Genomic DNA, 22,257 nt, shown 5'->3' on the forward strand with positions numbered 1-22,257 from the left:
ACGAGATAGGCGTGTCGCATCGTTGTAAAGATCGCACGATAGATCTTCTCGTGTGACGCCCGCGTTAGTGCTGCCCTTATTTGGGGGAGAAAAGATTTCAGCTGTTTTTTTGTGTATTGTACTAGAATAAAGATGGTCATATCTTTACATCGTTTTCGCTGTAGTACCTACCACACACCAACAATTCTTTGTAAACTAACGTGCAGTTTAATGTGTTTTATAGGTTTTTTTCTGCACTGCACAGTATTTTGTATCAGTGTACTGTAATAAATATATATGAATACAGGACATTATTTTTTATTACTGTAATAAGTTTGTATAAATACAGTAAACATTTTTGTGTTGAGGAATGAATTATCTACGTTTGAATGATTTCCTATGGGAAAATTTGCTTTGAAATAAGAGTGACTGTTTAAGATCCGGAACGAATTACGCTCGTAATCCAAAATAAATCAATCTATCTATGATAATAAGAATTTATCGTTCTGGGTTTCTCAGGTCTCCCCAACATCAAAAAAAACCCCTAGTCAGACATGATTGCAAAAGGTGGGGATCCAGCAACAAACATCTTCATTCAGGAAAGATAAATTCAGTAAAGTCCCATTTTATTTGAACTAATTAAAATCCATTGGCACAGGTATGAGGATGCAATTAACGCCTTTTGGGAGTCTTCCTAAGGCTATGTCCGCACGTTGCGTCGGAGTACCTGCAGTTTATTCTGCACGTTTTCCTTCCCTTGGTTTTTGACCAAATGGCTTTTGACCATTTTTTAGCGCTAAAAACGCATGCGTTTTTTACTGCGTCTTTAGCGCTTTTTACCTGCGTTTTCACCTGCGTTTCTGCAGATGCGTTTTTGAGATCAAGACACTGAGAAATAAAGTTGAAATAGTCAAAAAGAATGAAAAAAAGAGGAAAAAAGGTTAAAATTAACTTTTAATAAAACAATATGGGAAATTATCAATTGTAATGTAATAATAGTGGTTATGCACATTTTAACAGAAAAATAGGTAAAGTTTATTATTTTTTTACATTTAAATTTTCGGTTATTGTGTGTGTAAAGGAACATTAGAACCCATTAATTTTTCCCCAGAAAAGCATGCGTTTTTGGAGCCAAAAACGCAGTGGAAAAGCAGGTAAAAAGCATGAAAAACGCAGGAATTGTGATTTTGGTTGCATTTTGCCATTTCTCATTGACTCCAATGTTAAGGAAACGCTGCAGAAATGGCAAAAAAACTGACATGCTGCTTCTTTTTCAGCATGGTTTTTGACCACAAATATGCAAATTAAACGCTGCTGAAAAAAAAGCAAAGTGCAGACAGGATTTCTGCTTTTCCCATAGACTTTGCTGGAAATCAAAAACGCTGCTGCCAAAAACGCTGCAGAAACGCGGTAAAAAACGCAACGTGCGAACATAGCCTTAGTCATAACCATAACACATGCATGGTGTGTTATGGTTATGACTAAGGAAGACTCCCTTCCAAAACTCGTTAATCTCATCCTCATACCTGTACCAATGGATTTTAATTAGTTCAAATAAAATGGGATTTCACTGAATTTATCTTTCCTGAATGAAGAGGTTTGTTGCTGGATCCCCCCCTTTTGCAATCACCTCTAGCCTCCCTTGTTCCATGCACCACCCGACCTCTTCTGCAGCATGATCTACTATTAAGAACATCCATGTCTACACGGTGAGCTGTATTTTTTCTTTTGTTGCCCCCTAGTCAGAGATGTGTACTTCGTTCTATGCCCTAAATGATTGACTGGGGGTCTTTTTGCCAGGTAGAGGAGAAAAAGAGAACAAGGATGAATTCTCATCACATCTAATGTAAATGGAAAAGATAAGGCACAAACCCCATATCAAGGGGCAGAGGTGAGGGGGCTCTAGAAGCAGCCGGAAAGTTCGTTTGCAACATGGACCATTTTGTATACATCCTAAAATATAAAAGTTTACCCCCCCCCCCCCCCCATTGCAAAATACAAGGGGGGGTGGGGACACAAAACAAAAAACAAAACAGTAGAACAGCAGAATACCGTGCTAAATAAATTTAAAAACAAAGATAGATATGTATGTATGATATATATATGTATGATATACACATATATTACACATATATATACATACATACATATGTGTATATATACACATACACATAAATGTGTATATGTGTGTGTATAATATATATGTGTATAATATATATCCACACGCCCATATAGATAGATATATATATATATCTATATATTATACACACACATACACATTTATGTGTATGTATATATACACACATATATATATGTATATGTGTGTGTGTGTGTGTGTGTGTGTGTGTGTGTATGTGTATATCTATATCTATGGAGAGGCTACAAAGCTCATTAGAAAAAAAATATATATGTTTTCAATCACCCCCATGGGTCATTTCATTCCCAAAAATGGCAAAAAGCTGATGAAATTAGGTATTTAACCCCAATACAAGACATATAAAAGCTACATCTCCCCACAATCAGCAGGATGGTGCTGAAAAAATGTTATGGGTCTCAACACAGCAACAAAATAAGTTTTGGGGGGTTTTTTGGAGAGAGGGGGTGAAGTTCATAAGTTTTGTTTTTTTTAACCATTAAAATAAACACTCAGCCCTGCAGCCGCCATCAGACTGACCTGCAAAACTTTGAACTTTGGCGGGAAATACATATTTTCCCGCTCTTTCATGGCATTTATTTTTTTACATATTTTTTTCCATGTATTTGTTTTTTGTTCCTCGTCCCGTTTTTTTGAAGAAAGGTCATTCAAAACTAATCACCAAATTAAAGAAAATAAAATTAAAAAAATAAATAAAAAAAAAAAAAGTTCAAAATGTTATATGATTGTGTGGTAAAAAAAACAAGGGGGGGGGGGGGGCAAAAGAAAAAATAAATAATAAAGGGGTTAACGAAGGCTCGAGGACTAACAACCGCCTGTAAGACTCTGAGGGGAGAGCTCTCCGCCGCCATGGTACCGAGGCTCGGCGGCTGCCGCTGTCAGTGACCGGGGCACCCGAGGACGACGCCGCCACCCGAAACCCCCCCGCCGCCGGTCACCTGCCGGTCACCTGCCGGACACCAGCGCCCGCCCCCTTCTCCTCAGTGCCACAATGGCGGTGCCGCCCACCTGACCTGAAGCCAATCACAAAGTGGCTAGTACTGCAGGAAATGCATTCTTATGTAAATGTTGAGGTGTAGCTCCACCCTAGTGGGCGTGCCCAGCCCCCTGTTGCTAGGCCGGGTTACTATGTATCGGGCAGTCAGGAAGGGCCGCGATTACACACTCTGACTGACAGCGTGAAGGAAGCCGACGGAGAGTCACGTGAGGGAAGCGCTTCCGGCTCAGGAGCCCGTCAGATCCGGTGATTGTGACGCATTGGGGTTCGGCGGCAGACGGTGATGGCGGACTGCCGAGAGCCGAATCCTTGCTGGTTCTTCTCCCGGGAGCAGCTGGAGAGCAGCCCGTCCAGGCGCTGCGGGGTGGAGGCCGACAAGGAGCTGTCGTACCGGCAACAAGCTGCCAACCTGATCCAGGACATGGGGCAGCGGCTCAACGTGTATCCTTTCCTGTCAGTCACCTGCGGCCTAGTGCCGGCCGGGAAGCCTGCCATGCTGCGAGCTGTGCGGGCGGCGCTGCGCCGCGTATCTGTTCTCTCTCTGCTCCCCGTCTCTGTGCCCTCTCCGCGGTGTCTCTGCCGCTTCTCTTTCCCGTCTCTGCCGCTTCTGTGTCCCCCTCTACTCCGCTTCTCTTTCCCGTCTCTGCCGCTTCTGTGTCCCCCTCTACTCCGCTTCTCTTTCTCGTCTCTGCCGCTTCTGTGTCCCCCTCTACTCCGCTTCTCTTTCTCGTCTCTGCCGCTTCTGTGTCCCCCTCTACTCCGCTTCTCTTTCTCGTCTCTGCCGCTTCTGTGTCCCCCTCTACTCCGCTTCTCTTTCTCGTCTCTGCCGCTTCTGTGTCCCCCTCTACTCCGCTTCTCTTTCTCGTCTCTGCCGCTTCTGTGTCCCCCTCTACTCCGCTTCTCTTTCCCGTCTCTGCCGCTTCTGTGTCCCCCTCTACTCCGCTTCTCTTTCTCGTCTCTGCCGCTTCTGTGTCCCCCTCTACTCCGCTTCTCTTTCCCGTCTCTGCCGCTTCTGTGTCCCCCTCTACTCCGCTTCTCTTTCTCGTCTCTGCCGCTTCTGTGTCCCCCTCTACTCCGCTTCTCTTTCTCGTCTCTGCCGCTTCTGTGTCCCCCTCTACTCCGCTTCTCTTTCTCGTCTCTGCCGCTTCTGTGTCCCCCTCTACTCCGCTTCTCTTTCCCGTCTCTGCCGCTTCTGTGTCCCCCTCTACTCCGCTTCTCTTTCCCGTCTCTGCCGCTTCTGTGTCCCCCTCTACTCCGCTTCTCTTTCTCGTCTCTGCCGCTTCTGTGTCCCCCTCTACTCCGCTTCTCTTCCTCGTCTCTGCCGCTTCTGTGTCCCCCTCTACTCCGCTTCTCTTTCCCGTCTCTGCCGCTTCTGTGTCCCCCTCTACTCCGCTTCTCTTTCCCGTCTCTGCCGCTTCTGTGTCCCCCTCTACTCCGCTTCTCTTTCCCGTCTCTGCCGCTTCTGTGTCCCCCTCTACTCCGCTTCTCTTTCCCGTCTCTGCCGCTTCTGTGTCCCCCTCTACTCCGCTTCTCTTTCCCGTCTCTGCCGCTTCTGTGTCCCCCTCTACTCCGCTTCTCTTTCCCGTCTCTGCCGCTTCTGTGTCCCCCTCTACTCCGCTTCTCTTTCCCGTCTCTTTCTTTTCTCTTCCCTCACGCTGCCGTTAACCGCGGCCTCGGTCCTCACCCTGGAGGCTCCGGGGGGCGCAGGCGGCCTCGTTCAGCCTCCTTTTCTGCTGTTGTTTCTTGTATGCCTTTTGTTTTAGTTCAGAGTTTAAACTTTCCACATTATATTAGTATTTAATATTTGCCGGTTTACAGTCTTGTTTGGGGTCTGCACTGATTGTGGGGGGAGTGTTTGTCCTGTATATGGGGTCTGCTCTGATTTCGTGGGGGCACAGTTGTCCTGTATGTAGGGTCTGCACTGATTTTGTGGGGGCACAGTTGTCCTGTATGTAGGGTCTGCACTGATTTTGTGGGGGCACGGTTTGTCCTGTATATGAGGTCTGCACTGATTTTGTGGGGGGCACGGTTTGTCCTGTATGTAGGGTCTGCTCTGATTTTGTGGGGGGCACGATTTGTCATGTATGTAGGGTCTGCTCTGATTTTGTGGGGGGCATGATTTGTCCTGTATGTGGGGGGACACGGTTTGACCTGTATATGGGGGTCCGCACGGATTCTGTGTTTGCACGGTTTGTCCTGTATGTAGAGTCTGCACTGATTTTGTGGGGGGCACGGTTTGTCCTGTATGTAGGGTCTGCACTGATTTTGTGGGGGGCACGGTTTGTCCTGTATGTAGGGTCTGCACTGATTTTGTGGGGGCACGGTTTGTCCTGTATGTAGAGTCTGCACTGATTTTGTGGGGGCACGGTTTGTCCTGTATGTAGAGTCTGCACTGATTTTGTGGGGGGCACGGTTTGTCCTGTATGTAGGGTCTGCACTGATTTTGTGGGGGGCACGGTTTGTCCTGTATGTAGGGTCTGCACTGATTTTGTGGGGGCACGGTTTGTCCTGTATGTAGGGTGTGCACTGATTTTGTGGGGGGCACGATTTGTCCTGTATGTAGGGTCTGCACTGATTTTGTGGGGGGCACAGTTGTCCTGTATGTGGGGGCACGGTTGTCCTGTATGTAGGGTCTGCTCTGATTTTGTGGGGGGCACGATTTGTCCTGTATGTAGGGTCTGCACTGATTTTGTGGGGGGCACAGTTGTCCTGTATGTGGGGGCACGGTTGTCCTGTATGTAGGGTCTGCACTGATTTTGTGGGGGGCACAGTTGTCCTGTATGTGGGGGCACGGTTGTCCTGTATGTAGGGTCTGCACTGATTTTGTGGGGGGCACAGTTGTTCTGTATGTGGGGGGGCACGGTTTGTCCTGTGTATCGGGTCCGCACTGATTGTGGGTTGGCATGGTTTCTGTGGCTCAGCCTTTGTGTATTTTTCTGTATTTCATGTAGTACAGTATTCTGGCTTCCTGCAGTCGCCCCAATATTTGATTTTGGTTCCGACTGGTTCTGCTGAGGTTGTGGCTCTGATTTATTCTCTTGCTCGGTGGTTGTGTGAGGTCAGGACCTCGTCGTATCTTGGATCTGGTAATAGAACCGGGATCACCGTACAAATGTGTCGTTAAGTCCGTGTTGTCTCATTAACTGTTAATATTATATTGGTTAAAAACCTGGTAAAAAAAGGGCTACAAGATGCTCCAGACCCCATCAGCCCCATAGATAATAACTCCTGAATAATAGGAAAAACTTTCCTGCATTCTCTCACTTTTTAGGCACTTTTTTTGTATTGTTTAGGCATTTTGAGGACTTAGGTAATAACTCCTCAAAATGCCCAACCAATACAACAAAAGTTCCTAAAAAGTGTGAGAATGCGGGAAAGTGTTTTCTATTTATTCAGGAGTTATTATCTATGGGGCTGATGGGGCCGGTGTCACATTATACGTGACCCTTGGGTCTCTTGTAGCCCCCTTTTTTTACGTTTTTTGGTTGTTGTTTTTTTTTTACTATTGTGTCCCTTTTGTCCTTCATTAATTGTTAATAATGATACATTTATATGTGATCTCGGTTCTATTGCTTCTTTTCTTACATGTTCAGTTTTCTGTATACTCATTGATCCCTTATATTAGTAGCAGTCCCCTCATATTGTTTATGCTTTTTCTGTGTTTGGAAAGATTATAATTTTTTATTTTCTGCCAATCAATGATGCCGTGTTGTACAGGAGAAGGGGTTTCATCCATGTCACAAATGTCAGTGGATAGACTGTGTTTGGTCAGGATTTTACCTTTGTACTTGTAGCCAAAATCAGGAGTGGAACAATAGAAGCTCGTGCACCACTTCTGTGTTTTTCACCCATTCCTGATTTGGGCCACAAAGTACTGAAGTAAAATACTGACCAAATACTTAACATGTGAACATGGCCCCATCCTTATCTAGTGAACAGTTTTTTCAAGCAGTTTTTTGTAGCTATTTTTTTACGTTTGTCGGTGCAGATCCGCTCCAAAATCCTGTGTATGTGCCTGATCTCCTGCTGTAATTTCTGTGATTAGATGAAGCTTCTTTCCATGAACAGTGCCCCCCTCTTGTTCAGTCTTTTGTCTATCATTGCAGCTAAATGTATTAATTTGTGCTGTTTTTTTTATTTTCTTTGTAAATCTTTATTTCATGTCTCAAAATGAATCTGATAAGTATTTAGCAGGGTCTGTTGGTAGAAATATTATTCAGCCACTTGGGTTTTGCCATAGATCTGTAATTTGCCGGGCCGCAGGTCCGCTCCTCGGCATAGTATGTGCTTCTGGGTCCCATCTTTTGGATCCTTAGCTGCTGCACAGGTGGATTCCCATGGGCTCTTTGTGTTCTTGGGAAATGCTGGGAGTTGTAGTTAGACCACAGTTGACGCTCTGTAGATGTGATTCTGGCAGTTATGGTTCATGGAGCCAATAATGCTCATTTTTTTTACCTTTTTTTTTTTTTTTTTTTTTTTTTTTTTGATTTTGCTAAATACTAGAGTGGGTGTTTTTAGTGATTTATTTTTTTTTCTTCGGTATGGCTGCATTCACACTGCTGATGTATGTGAAGCGCTGCGGAATATGTTAGCGCTATATAAAAATAAAGATTTTTTTTTTTTTGCTTTTTGAGGCCTTGCTCCGTCACATATCAGCTAAGTCAAAACTGAAAAAAATGTGGTGTTCTTCTGATATAAATGCTATTATTTTACAGGCATATTCTGGGATTGTTGTGTATGTTAGAGCTTTATTGCTGGGGGATTGCCCATTGGGTACCTCCAATTTTTGTAGGGGGCATTGTTTTTAGCAGAATCTTTGGAGAGGGTTCATTTGAAAAATGTCTGAAAAACTCTTCCTATTTTTTTCTATTGTGAAACTACTTTGCTGCTCATATACTCAGACTTTTAAGTGCCTTTTTTTTTTCCCGCTTCAGGTATTTTGTCAGAGCTGGGAGACATTGGGTGGGTTATAACAACATAAGAGGTTCTAGAATATTCTTTTTTAAGTGCATTAACAAAGTGTCCTTTTGCTGTAAAGTGGTTATTTAGTGACGTGTAGACATATTATGCGTAAGTGAACAGGGCGGCATTATGTATGTTTGCGGGGAGACCCTCCTCACAGCCCCCTCTTTGGCTGCCTGCATTTCTTTTGCTATTGTTTTTTCCTTCCAAGCTGCTGTTCATTTCCTTAACCAGATTGTATAGATCCCAACTCACCATCAACACTGCCATTGTTTACATGCACCGCTTCTATATGCATCATTCTTTTACCAAATACCACAGAAATGTAAGTATCTGATGGCTGCACGCCTTTGTATTTATGTAAATGATTGTTGTCATTGTAGACTGTGAACAGGTTAAAGGGGTTATCCAGGGGGGGTGGGAGTTTGTTTTCAGCAGGGGGCGACTGGTGGAGGGGACACATACCTGGGTTATCTCATTATACACCTCCATAGTCACATTATTAACCAAAAAACTGTTCCAAATAGTAGAATGATGCCAGCGGAGTCGCTTTGGACCTCCGTCCTTGCATTATCCACCTTTTTTCAGATATGCACTAAAAGGTGCTCAGCGGAGTACAATCAAATCCATTACTGTGCCCAATATATGTCTTCATAACTTTTTTGTGGAGGGTGAGAGCGTCATGTCCAGTAAATGTATAGTGGCCCAGGAGCAAACACTGTTAATTTGTGCCACTTGGTCATTATCATGTTAAAGGGGTTTCCATTACCGCTGTATGGAGCATTTACATGATTAGTTGTTACATTTGCATTACATAATTTATCACCAGTTTGCTGTTTTCAGTGTGTACAAGGCTCACAATATTTTTTTTTTTCATCATTGTACTGTGCAAGAAAAATAAAAACCTAAACTAATTGGATAATAAAATCAGCCATTTTTTTATTATTATTATTATTATTATTATTATTATTATTTTATTTTTATCTACACAGCCGCAATCTCAGTCTGATTTTTTTTTTTTATTTATTTTTTTTTTATTTATTCTTTTTTTTTTTCTGGCCTGTGAGTTTCCTGACCCGATCAAACAGCCCCATAGACAACTTAATTTCCGCAATTTACTGCAAAGCAAAACCATTACTGTATATAGAACAAGTAATCAAGATCCTAGGTTCAATGGAATTAAAAATATTTTTATTTTCTAATTTTTATTTTTTTTTTTCTGCTATGGCGTTTACTATATCTGTCAATTAGTTTTGTTTTGATTAATTGGACTTTTATGGCTGGAGCAGTAGAAAATTAAAAAAAAAACAAAAAACCTTTTTCTCAACTGTGTAAAGGCGGTGGGTGATTCCATTTTTCTTTGTCGCTCCTAATTGGGAGACCCAAACAATTGACAATTGGGTGTATAGCTACTGCCTCCGGAGGCCACACAAAGCACTACACTTAAAAGTGTAAGGCCCCTCCCCTTCTGCCTATACACCCCCCGTGGGATCACGGGCTCCTCAGTTTTCATGCTTTGTGCGAAGGAGGTCAGACATCCACGCATAGCTCCACTGTTTACTCAGCAGCAGCTGCTGACTATGTCGGATGGAAGAAAAGAGGGCCCATACTAGCAGGGCTGTGGAGTCGGTAAGCCAAACCTTCGACTCCGACTCCTCAAATTCTCTTGCACCGGCTCCGACTCCGACTCCGGCTCCGACTCCTACATATATTGCTTAGTTAGGTGAAAAATTTATTGTAGTACATGAATATGTGTATGTGAACATCAGACATTTAATAATTTTTATGATACGATAATCAAGATATTTGGATAGAACATAAAATATATTTATTGGAATACAACTTTAGAACACAAAAAACTGTAATAAATTGTAAATATGTAATACACTATGTAATATACAGTAGATTACATATATATCTTGTGTGTGTATATACACTGTGTGTGTATATATATATATATATATTATATATATATATTACATATTTACAATTTATTAGTTTTTTGTGTTCTAAAGTTGTATTCCAATAAATATTTTATGTTCTATCCAAATATCTTGATTATTGTATCATAAAAACAATTAAATGTCTGATGTTCACATTGTACTACAATAAATTTTTCACTTAAATATAAGCATTATACTAAATGTTATTATTTAGTAAAATATTCAGCACATTCTGCATTGCACTCCTGTCCCCAATTTATTATATATTTTAGGAGTCGGAGTCGGTGCATTTTATACCGACTCCGACTCCGACTCCACCAAAATGAGCTCCGACTCCACGACTCCGACTCCACAGCCCTGCATACTAGGGCCCCCAGCATGCTCCCTTCTCACCCCACTTTTGTCGGCGGTGTTTGTTAAGGTTGAGGTACCCATTGCGGGTACGGAGGCTGGAGCCCACATGCTGCTTCCTTCCCCATCCCCCTTAGGGCTCTGGGTGAAGTGGGATTTTACCGGTCTCCAGGCACTGAGACCGTGCTCCATCCACAGCCGCTGGGGAATCTGCTGGATATGGAGCTGAGTATCGTCAGGGACATGGCCCTGCTACGTCAAGGTACTCTGTGTCCCCGTACAGACCGCGCGCAGACACACTGCAGCATTGCTGGGTGTGTTAGTGCGCCGGGGACAACAGCGCTGCGCGCTTGTGCCACTACTCACTACAGCTCTGCTGAGTGAGTTAATGTATTGGGAACTGCCGCGCCGGCCGCTGCTGTCAGTTTACGCTGCGGCGCGGCTGGGACTTGTGGTGCGCCGGGGACTTCCGCGCTGGCCGTGCATATATGACGGCCGCGCTTATTACTCGAGTCCCCGGCTTTTGCGGCCTAGTTTCGCTTCGTTCCCGCCCCCAGGCCTGCCAGTCAGGGGAAGGGCGGGACGCTGTACAGAACATCAGCGCAGAGGGCTGGAGTCTACTTTACATACTCCAGCCCTCACACTGGACACAGTGGGACGCCAGTTTCCCGCACTTTGTCTGAGGCACGCCCACGGTCCGCCCCTCTTCACAGAACGCCGGCAGCCATTCCTGTGTGCAGTCTGAGCTGGAGAGGGGAGACAAGTTCTGGGAGACCCAGACACGGGATTCTGGCGACCACACACCCGCGTTTGAGCGGGCGGTAAGCGGCACCTCTGGTGCTGACCCCACTAGTGCCGAAGTGTACATTTGTATTTTTATGCTTGCATGCTATACATTGCACTGTACGGTCGCTGGTGATTCTTGGCTATATACCCTCCTAGATTGCTCAGAGGAGACAACAGCATGTCATCTGCAAAAAGCAAGGGTGCCAAGGCACAGGGTTTCTATGCTGCTTGTACCGCATGTGAGGCTACTCTACCGGCAGGTTCCACTGACCCCCACTGTGTGCAGTGCTCGGCCCCTGTGGCACTTGCTCGGCCGGGGCCTCTGCTAGAGGTGACCCAGGGAGAACCACCTGTGAATACTGTCCAGGTGACGGGGACGGAGTTTGCAGTTTTTGCGGATAGATTGTCTGTGACTATGACTAAAATTCTAGAAACTTTGCAGTCTAGACCAGTAACTCAGACCATGGGCACTGTTGAATCATTGCTCCCTGGTCCCCCTCAGTTGGAACAGCTCCGGGCTCCGGGGGTGTCCCATGCATCCCAGGGTGAAGGCTCTGACACGGACGACAGTCCCAGACAGCCTAAGCGAGCTCGCTATGAGCGGCCCTCGACTTCATCACACTGGTCAGGGTCCCAGCAGGAGGACTCTCTGTATGATGAGGCGGAGGTAGCTGATCAGGATTCTGATCCTGAGACCGCTCTCAATCTGGATACTCCTGATGGTGACGCCATAGTGAATGATCTTATAGCGTCCATCAATAGAATGTTGGATATTTCTCCCCCAGCTCCTCCAGTGGAGGAGTCAGCTTCACAGCAGGAGAAATTCCATTTCAGGTATCCCAAGCGTAAATTAAGTACTTTTCTGGACCACTCTGACTTTAGAGAGTCAGACCAGAAACACCACGCTTATCCAGATAAGCGTTTCTCCAAACGGCTTAAGGATACACGTTATCCCTTTCCCCCTGACGTGGTCAAGGGCTGGACCCAGTGTCCCAAGGTGGATCCTCCAATCTCCAGGCTTGCGGCTAGATCCATAGTTGCAGTGGAAGATGGGGCTGCACTTAAAGATGCCACTGACAGACAGATGGAGCTCTGGTTGAAATCCATCTATGAAGCTATCGGCGCGTCGTTTGCTCCAGCATTCGCAGCCGTATGGGCACTCCAAGCTATTTCAGCTGGTCTTACACAGATTGACACGGTCACACGTACATCTGTTCCGCAGGTGGCATCCTTCACCTCTCAAATGTCTGCATTTGCGTCTTACGCGATTAATGCTGTCCTGGACTCTACGAGCCGTACGGCAGTGGCGTCCGCCAACTCCGTGGTTTTACGCAGAGCCTTGTGGTTAAGGGAATGGAAGGCAGATTCTGCTTCCAAAAAGTGCTTAACCAGTTTGCCATTTTCTGGTGACCGACTGTTTGGTGAGCGTTTGGATGAAATCATTAAACAGTCCAAGGGTAAGGATTCATCCTTACCTCAGCCCAGACAAAACAAACCCCAACAGAGGAGGGGACAGTCGGGGTTTCGGTCCTTTCGAGGCTCGGGCAGGTCCCGATTCTCCTCGTCCAAAAGGACTCAAAAGGATCAGAGGAGCTCAGATTCTTGGCGGGCTCAGTCACGCCCAAAAAAGACAGCCGGAAGACCCGCTACCAAGGCGGCTTCCTCATGACTTTTGGCCTCCTCTCTCCGCATCCTCGGTCGGTGGCAGGCTCTCCCGCTTTGGCGACATTTGGCTGACACAGGTCAAAGACCGTTGGGTGAGAGACATTCTGTCTCACGGGTACAGGATAGAGTTCAGTTCTCGTCCTCCAACTCGATTCTTCAGAACTTCTCCACCTCCCGACCGAGCCGATGCTCTTCTGCAAGCGGTGTGCACGCTAAAGGCAGAAGGAGTGGTGACCCCTGTTCCTCTTCAGGAGCAAGGTCACGGTTTTTACTCCAATTTGTTTGTGGTGCCAAAAAAGGACGGGTCTTCCGTCCCGTTCTGGATTTAAAACTGCTCAACAAGCACGTGAAAACCAGGCGGTTCCGGATGGAATCCCTCCGCTCCGTCATCGCCTCAATGTCTCAAGGAGATTTCCTAGCATCAATAGACATCAAGGATGCTTATCTCCACGTGCCGATTGCTCCAGAGCATCAGCGTTTTCTACGCTTCGTTATAGGAGACGAACACCTTCAGTTCGTAGCTCTGCCTTTCGGGCTGGCGACAGCCCCACGGGTCTTCACCAAGGTCATGGCAGCAGTAGTAGCAGTCCTGCACTCTCAAGGTCACTCTGTGATCCCGTATTTGGACGATCTACTGGTCAAGGCACCCTCTCAAGAGGCATGCCAACACAGCCTGAACGTTGCGCTGGAGACTCTCCAGAGTTTCGGGTGGATCATCAACTTTTCAAAGTCAAATCTGACTCCGACCCAATCGCTAACATATCTTGGCATGGAGTTTCATACTCTCCCAGCGATAGTGAAGCTTCCGCTGGACAAACAGCGTTCACTACAGACAGGGGTGCAATCTCTCCTTCAAGGCCAGTCACACCCCTTGAGACGCCTCATGCACTTCCTAGGGAAGATGGTAGCAACAATGGAGGCAGTCCCTTTCGCGCAGTTTCATCTGCGTCCACTACAATGGGACATTCTCCGCCAATGGGACGGGAAGTCGACATCCCTCGACAGGAACGTCTCCCTTTCTCAGGCGGCCAAGGAATCTCTTCGGTGGTGGCTTCTTCCCACTTCATTGTCAAAAGGAAAGTCCTTTCTACCCCCATCCTGGGCGGTGGTTACGACAGACGCGAGTCTTTCAGGGTGGGGAGCAGTTTTTCTCCACCACAGGGCTCAAGGTACGTGGACTCAGCAAGAGTCCACCCTTCAGATCAATGTTCTGGAAATCAGAGCAGTGTATCTTGCCCTACAAGCCTTCCAGCAGTGGCTGGAAGGCAAGCAGATCCGAATTCAGTCGGACAACTCCACAACGGTGGCATACATCAACCACCAAGGAGGAACACGCAGTTGGCAAGCCTTCCAGGAAGTCCGGCGGATTCTGACGAGGGTGGAAGAAATGGCATCCACCATATCCGCAGTTCACATCCCAGGCGTGGAAAACTGGGAAGCAGACTTCCTCAGTCGCCAGGGTATGGACGCAGGGGAATGGTCTCTTCACCCGGACGTGTTTCAGGAGATCTGTCGCCGCTGGGGGATGCCGGACGTCGACCTAATGGCGTCCCGGCACAACAACAAGGTCCCGGCTTTCATGGCACGGTCTCACGATCACCGAGCTCTGGCGGCGGACGCCTTAGTTCAAGATTGGTCGCTGTTCCGGCTACCTTATGTGTTTCCACCTCTGGCACTGTTGCCCAGAGTGCTGCGCAAGATCAGGTCCGACTGCCGCCGCGCCATCCTCGTCGCTCCAGACTGGCCGAGGAGGTTGTGGTACCCGGATCTGTGGCACCTCACGGTAGGCCAACCGTGGGCACTACCAGACCGACCAGACTTGTTGTCCCAAGGGCCGTTTTTCCATCAGAATTCTGCGGCCCTGAACCTGACTGTGTGGCCATTGAGTCCTGGATCCTAGCGTCTTCAGGATTATCTCAAGAGGTCATTGCCACCATGAGACAGGCTAGAAAACCATCCTCCGCCAAGATCTACCACAGGACGTGGAAGATATTCTTATCTTGGTGCTCTGCTCAGGGAGTTTCTCCCTGGCCATTTGCATTGCCTACTCTTCTTTCTTTCCTACAATCCGGTTTGGATAAAGGTTTGTCGCTCGGCTCCCTTAAAGGACAAGTCTCAGCGCTATCTGTATTTTTTCAGAAACGCCTAGCACGACTTCCTCAGGTACGCACGTTCCTGCAAGGGGTTTGTCATATCGTCCCTCCTTACAAGCGGCCGTTAGAGCCCTGGGATCTGAACAGGGTTCTAATTGCTCTCCAGAAGCCGCCTTTCGAGCCTATGAGGGATGTTTCCCTTTCTCGCCTTTCACAGAAAGTGACCTTTCTAGTAGCGGTCACGTCTCTTCGGAGAGTGTCCGAGCTAGCAGCGCTGTCATGCAAATCTCCCTTTCTGGTGTTTCACCAGGACAAGGTGGTTCTGCGCCCGATTCCGGAGTTTCTCCCTAAGGTGGTATCCCCCTTTCATCTCAATCAGGATATCGTCTTACCTTCTTTGTGTCCTCATCCAGTTCATCAATGTGAAAAGGATTTGCATTTGTTGGATCTGGTGAGAGCACTCAGAATCTACATTTCTTCGGCGCTCCATTGGGAGACCCAGACGATTGGGGTGTATAGCACTGCCTCCGGAGGCCACACAAAGCATTACACTAAAAAGTGTAAGGCCCCTCCCCTTCTGGCTATACACCCCCAGTGGGATCACTGGCTCACCAGTTTTCTGCTTTGTGCGAAGGAGGTCAGACATCCACGCATAGCTCCACTGTTTAGTCAGCAGTAGCTGCTGACTCTATCGGATGGAAGAAAAGAGGGCCCAGATAGGGCCCCCAGCATGCTCCCTTCTCACCCCACTTGCGGTTTGTAAGGTTGAGGTACCCATTGCGGGTACGGAGGCTGGAGCCCACATGCTGCTTTCCTTCCCCATCCCCCTGAGGGGCTCTGTGGAAGTGGGATCTTACCGGCCCCCAAACCCTGAGGCCGAGCTCCATCCACAGACCCAGAGACCCTGCTGGAGGAGCTGAGTACAGTCAGGGACAAGGCCCTGCAACGTTCAGGTACTCTGTGTCCCCGCACAGACAGGCCACGCACACTCCAGGCTTGCTGGGTGTGCTAGTGCGCCGGGGGCACTAGCGCTGCGCGCTCGGGTTAGAGTCACTGCAGCTTAGCTGAGTGATTTTATGTCTTGGGAACTACCGCGCCGGCCGCTCCGGGAGCGGCGGCGCCGCTGGGACTTGTAGTGCGCCGGGGACTCGCGCTGCCCGCGCTTTTACGGCGGCAGCGCTCATAAATCTAGTCCCCGGCTTTTGCGGCCTAGCTCTGCTTCGTTCCCGCCCCCACCCTGTCAATCAGGGAAAGGGAGAGACGCTGTTCTATAGCCAGCGCCGAGGGCTGGAGTCTTATTTACATACTCCAGCCCTCTCACTGGGCACAGTGGGGACGCAAGTTTCCCGCTCTTGGTCTCAACACGCCCAGGGCCCGCCCCTCTCCACAGGACGCCGGCAGCCATTCCTGCATGCAGTCTGGCTGGAGAACGGACACAGGCTCTGGGGGACTCAGACAAGGGACTCTGGCGACCACACACCCGCGTTTATGCGGGCGGTAAGCTGCACATAAGTGCTGGCCCCACTAGTGCCACAGTGTTATTTGGTGCATTTTTTCCCTGTACCATATATATTTATATTGCACTGTACAGTCGCTTCTTGGCTTATACCCTACATTGCTCTGAGGAGACAACAACATGTCATCCGCAAAACGCAAGGGTGCCAAGGCACAGGCGGTATGCACTGCTTGTGCCGCATGTGGGGCTAATCTACCGGCAGGTTCCAATGACCCCCATTGTGTGCAATGTTCCATCCCTGTGCCACTTCGGCAGCAAGAGTCTATGGTAGTAGTGGCCCAGGCAGAGACGCCTGTGAACCCTGCCCCGGTGACGGGGACAGAATTTGCAGTTTTTGCTGATAAGATGTCTGTGACTATGACAAAAATCCTGGAAACCTTGCAGTCCAGGCCAGTTTCTCAGACCATGGACACTGCTGTGTCTATGCTCCCTGGTCCCCCTCAGTTGGAACTAATCCGTACTTCAAGGGGGTCCCAGGCATCACAGGCTGAAGACTCTGACTCGGATGACAGTCCCAGGCAGCCTAAGCGGGCTCGCTGGGAAAGACCCTCGCCGTCATCACACTGGTCAGGGTCTCAGCGAGACGAGGCTCTGTATGAGGAAACAGAGGTGGGTGATCAGGATTCTAATCCTGAGGCCCCTCTCAATCTGGATACCCCTGATGGTGACGCTATGGTAAATGACCTTATAGCGGCCATCAATAGACTGTTGGATATTTCTCCCCCAGCCCCTTCAGCAGAGGAGGCAGCTGCACAGCAGGATAAGTTCCATTTCCGGTATCCTAAGCGTAAATTGAGTACTTTTCTGGACCACTCTGACTTCAGAGAATCATTCCAGAAACATCATGCTTATCCAGATAAGCGTTTCTCCAAACGTCTTAAGGATAGACGTTATCCCTTTCCCCCTGACGTGGTCAAACGCTGGACCCAGTGTCCAAAGGTGGACCCCCCCAATCTCCAGGCTTGCGGCTAGATCCATAGTTGCAGTGGAAGATGGGGCTTCACTTAAAGATGCCAATGACAGACAGATGGACCTTTGGTTAAAGTCTGTCTATGAAGCTATCGGCGCGTCGTTTGCTCCAGCATTCGCGGCCGTGTGGGCACTCCAAGCTATTTCAGCTGGCCTGGCACAGGTGGACTCTATCATACGTCCAGCAGTGCCGCGAGTAGCGTCCCTAACCTCGCAAATGTCTGCGTTTGCGACTTACGCTATCAACGCTGTCCTAGACTCTACGAGCCGTACCTCAATGGCGTCTGCCAACTCTGTCGTTTTGCGCAGAGCCTTGTGGTTAAAGGAATGGAAAGCAGATTCTGCTTCCAAGAAATGTTTAACCAGCTTGCCACTATCTGGAGACAGACTGTTTGGTGAGCAATTGGCTGAGATCATTAAACAGTCCAAGGGTAAGGACTCCTCCTTACCCCAGCCCAGATCGAGCAAACCTCAACAGAGGAAGTGGCAGTCGAGGTTTCGGTCCTTTCGAGGCTCCAGCAAGACCCAATTCTCCTCGTCCAAAGGGACTCAGAAGGAGCAAAGGAGCTCAGATTCCTGGCGGGCTCATTCACGCCCCAAGAAAGCAACCGGAGGAACCGCTTCCAAGGCGGCTGCCTCATGACTTTCGGCCTCATCCCTCCGCATCCTCGGTCGGTGGCAGGCTCTCCCGCTTTTGCGACATTTGGCTGCCACAGGTCAAAGACCGGTGGGTAGCAGACATTTTGTCTCACGGGTACAGGATAGAATTCAGTTCTCATCCTCCGCCTCGGTTCTTCAGAACCTCCCCACATCCCGACCGAGCAAATGCCCTTCTGCAGGCGGTGTGCTCACTAAGAGCAGAAGGAGTGGTGATCCCTGTTCCTCTGCAGGAACAAGGACAAGGTTTTTACTCCAATCTCTTCGTGGTTCCAAAAAAGGACGGCTCGTTCCGTCCTTTTCTGGACCTAAAGCTGCTCAACAAGCATGTGAACGCCAGGCGGTTCCGGATGGAATCCCTCCGCTCCGTCATTGCCTCAATGTCTCAAGGAGATTTCCTTGCATCAATAGACATCAAAGATGCTTATCTCCACGTGCCGATTGCTACAGAGCACCAACGTTTTTTTACGTTTCGTGATAGGAGACGACCATCTCCAGTTCGTAGCTCTGCCATTTGGTCTGGCGACAGCCCCACGGGTTTTCACCAAGGTCATGGCGGCAGTGGTAGCAGTCTTGCATTCTCAGGGACATTCGGTGATTCCTTACTTAGACGATCTACTTGTCAAAGCACCCTCTCAAGAGGCATGCCAACACAGCCTGAATGTTGCGCTGGAGACTCTCCAGACTTTCGGGTGGATCATCAACTTTTCAAAGTCAAACCTGGCACCGACTCAATCACTAACGTATCTTGGCATGGAGTTTCATACTCTCTCAGCGATAGTGAAGCTTCCGCTGGACAAGCAGCGGTCACTACAGACAGGGGTGCAGTCTCTCCTTCAGGGTCAGTCGCACCCCTTAAGGCGCCTCATGCACTTCCTAGGGAAGATGGTGGCAGCAATGGAGGCAGTCCCGTTCACGCAGTTTCATCTGCGCCCACTTCAATGGGACATTCTCCGCCAATGGGACGGGAAGACAACTTCCCTAGACAGGACAGTCTCCCTTTCTCAGATGACCAAGGACTCTCTGCAATGGTGGCTTCTTCCCACCTCATTATCACAGGGAAGATCATTCCTGCCCCCATCCTGGGCAGTGGTCACGACAGACGCGAGTCTGTCAGGGTGGGGAGCAGTTTTTCTCCACCACAGGGCTCAAGGGACGTGGACTCAGCAGGAGTCCACCCTTCAGATCAATGTTCTGGAAATCAGGGCAGTGTATCTTGCCCTATTAGCCTTCCAGCAGTGGCTGGAAGGAAAGCAGATCCGAATTCAGTCGGACAACTCCACAGCGGTGGCATACATCAACCACCAAGGAGGGACACGCAGTCGGCAAGCCTTCCAGGAAGTCAGGCGGATTCTGATGTGGGTGGAGGAAAGAGCATCCACCATATCCGCAGTTCACATCCCGGGCGTAGAAAACTGGGAAGCAGACTTCCTCAGTCGCCAGGGCATGGACGCAGGGGAATGGTCCCTTCACCCGGACGTGTTTCAGGAAATCTGCCGCCGCTGGGGGGTGCCGGACGTCGACCTAATGGCGTCTCGGCACAACAACAAGGTCCCGACCTTCATAGCGCGGTCTCGCGATCAAAGAGCTCTAGCGGCAGACGCCTTAGTGCAAGATTGGTCGCAGTTCCGGCTCCCTTATGTGTTTCCACCTCTGGCACTCTTGCCCAGAGTGTTACGCAAGATCAGATCCGATTGCGGCCGCGTCATACTCGTCGCCCCAGACTGGCCGAGGAGGTCGTGGTACCCGGATCTGTGGCATCTCACGGTCGGCCAACCGTGGGCACTACCAGACCGACCAGACTTACTGTCCCAAGGGCCGTTTTTCCATCGGAATTCTGCGGCCCTGAACCTGACTGTGTGGCCATTGAGTCCTGGATCCTAGCGTCTTCAGGATTATCCCAAGGGGTCGTTGCCACCATGAGACAGGCTAGGAAGCCCACGTCTGCTAAGATCTACCACAGAACGTGGAAGATATTCTTATCCTGGTGCTCTGCACAAGGAGTATCCCCCTGGCCATTCACGTTACCTGTCTTTTTTTCCTTCCTGCAATCTGGGTTGGAAAAGGGCTTGTCGCTCGGCTCCCTTAAAGGGCAAGTCTCGGCACTATCCGTGTTTTTTCAGAAGCGTCTAGCGCGACTGTCTAAGGTGCGCACGTTCCTGCAGGGGGTGTGTCATATCGTACCTCCGTACAGGAGGCCGTTAGATCCGTGGGATCTAAACAAGGTCCTTGTTGCTCTCCAGAAGCCGCCTTTCGAGCCCCTGAGGGATGTGTCACTTTCTCGACTCTCACAGAAAGTGGCATTTCTGGTAGCGGTCACGTCTCTTCGGAGAGTGTCTGAACTAGCAGCGCTGTCATCCAAAGCTCCCTTCCTGGTGTTCCACCAGGACAAGGTAGTGCTGCGCCCCATTCAGGAGTTTCTCCCTAAGGTGGTATCCTCTTTTCACCTTAATCAGGATATCTCCTTGCCTTCCTTTTATCCGCATGCAGTTCATCGGTATGAAAAGGATCTACATTTGTTGGATCTGGTGAGAGCACTCAGAATCTACATTTCCCGCACGGCGCCCCTGCGCCGCTCGGATGCGCTCTTTGTCCTTGTCGCTGGTAAGCGCAAAGGGTCGCAGGCTTCAAAAGCCACCCTGGCTCGATGGATCAAAGAACCAATTCTTGAAGCCTACCGTTCTGCTGGGCTTCCGGTTCCATCAGGGCTGAAGGCCCATTCTGCCAGAGCCGTGGGTGCGTCCTGGGCATTACGACACCAGGCTACGGCTCAACAGGTGTGCCAGGCAGCTACCTGGTCGAGTCTGCACACTTTCACCAAACATTATCAGGTGCATACCTATGCTTCGGCGGACGCCAGCCTAGGTAGAAGAGTCCTGCAGGCGGCAGTTGCCTCCCCGTAGGGGAGGGCTGTCTTTGCAGCTCTAACATGAGGTATTTCTTTACCCACCCAGGGACAGCTTTTGGACGTCCCAATCGTCTGGGTCTCCCAATGAAGCGCCGAAGAAGAAGGGAATTTTGTTACTTACCGTAAATTCCTTTTCTTCTAGCTCCTATTGGGAGACCCAGCACCCGCCCTGTTGTCCTTCGGGATTTTTGGTTGTTTTTCGGGTACACATGTTGTTCATGTTGAACGGTTTTCAGTTCTCCGAGGTTTCTTCGGAGTGAATTTGTTTAAACCAGTTCTTGGCTTTCCTCCTTCTTGCTTTTGCACTAAAACTGGTGAGCCAGTGATCCCACTGGGGGTGTATAGCCAGAAGGGGAGGGGCCTTACACTTTTTAGTGTAATGCTTTGTGTGGCCTCCGGAGGCAGTGCTATACACCCCAATCGTCTGGGTCTCCCAATAGGAGCTAGAAGAAAAGGAATTTACGGTAAGTAACAAAATTCCCTTCTTCCCGCACGGCGCCTCTGCGCCGCTCGGATGCACTCTTGTCCTTGTCACTGGTCAGCGTAAAGGGTCGCAAGCTTCCAAATCCACCCTGGCTCGGTGGATCAAGGAACCAATTCTTGAAGCCTACCGTTCTGCTGGGATTCCGGTTCCCTCAGGGCTGAAGGCCCATTCTACCAGAGCCGTGGGTGCGTCCTGGGCATTACGGCACCAGGCTACAGCTCAGCAGGTGTGCCAGGCGGCTACCTGGTCGAGTCTGCACACTTTTACCAAGCATTATCAGGTGCATACCTACGCTTCGGCGGACGCCAGCCTAGGTAGACAAGTCCTTCAGGCGGCGGTTGCCCACCTGTAGGAAAGGGCTGTTTTTTCGGCCCTATCACGAGGTGTTATTTTACCCACCCAGGGACTGCTTTTGGACGTCCCAATTGTCTGGGTCTCCCAATTAGGAGCGACAAAGAAGAAGGGAATTTTGTTTACTTACCGTAAATTCCTTTTCTTCTAGCTCCAATTGGGAGACCCAGCACCCGCCCTGTTTTCTTAGGGATTTTTGTTTTTTCGGGTACACATGTTGTTCATGTTGAATGGTTTCAGTTCTCCGATGTTTCTTCGGATCGAATTTGTTTTTAAACCAGTTATTGGCTTTCCTCCTTCTTGCTTTTGCACTAAAACTGAGGAGCCCGTGATCCCACGGGGGGTGTATAGCCAGAAGGGGAGGGGCCTTACACTTTTAAGTGTAGTGCTTTGTGTGGCCTCCGGAGGCAGAAGCTATACACCCAATTGTCAATTGTCTGG

The 22,257-nt window shown here is 48.9% G+C and overlaps 1 protein-coding gene across 4 annotated transcripts in view; it reads left to right on the forward strand.

The window, feature by feature from the left end:
* Nucleotides 1-3,347: 3,347 nt before the first annotated feature.
* Nucleotides 3,348-22,257, forward strand: part of CCNT2 (cyclin T2) — a 109,547-nt gene continuing 90,637 nt past the window's right edge. For 2 of the 4 annotated variants that reach the window (XM_075317137.1, XM_075317140.1), the window contains exons 1-2: nucleotides 3,348-3,572; nucleotides 8,337-8,418. In XM_075317137.1, the coding sequence (XP_075173252.1) occupies nucleotides 3,415-3,572; nucleotides 8,337-8,418 (240 nt within the window). In that variant the 5' untranslated portion in view covers nucleotides 3,348-3,414. The remainder of the gene's footprint in view (nucleotides 3,573-8,336; nucleotides 8,419-22,257) is intronic. The other 2 variants (XM_075317136.1, XM_075317138.1) reach the window with 1 other exon arrangement.

This window comes from Anomaloglossus baeobatrachus, chromosome 7 (genome assembly GCF_048569485.1).
Source record: "Anomaloglossus baeobatrachus isolate aAnoBae1 chromosome 7, aAnoBae1.hap1, whole genome shotgun sequence".
Lineage (NCBI taxonomy): Eukaryota > Metazoa > Chordata > Amphibia > Anura > Aromobatidae > Anomaloglossus > Anomaloglossus baeobatrachus.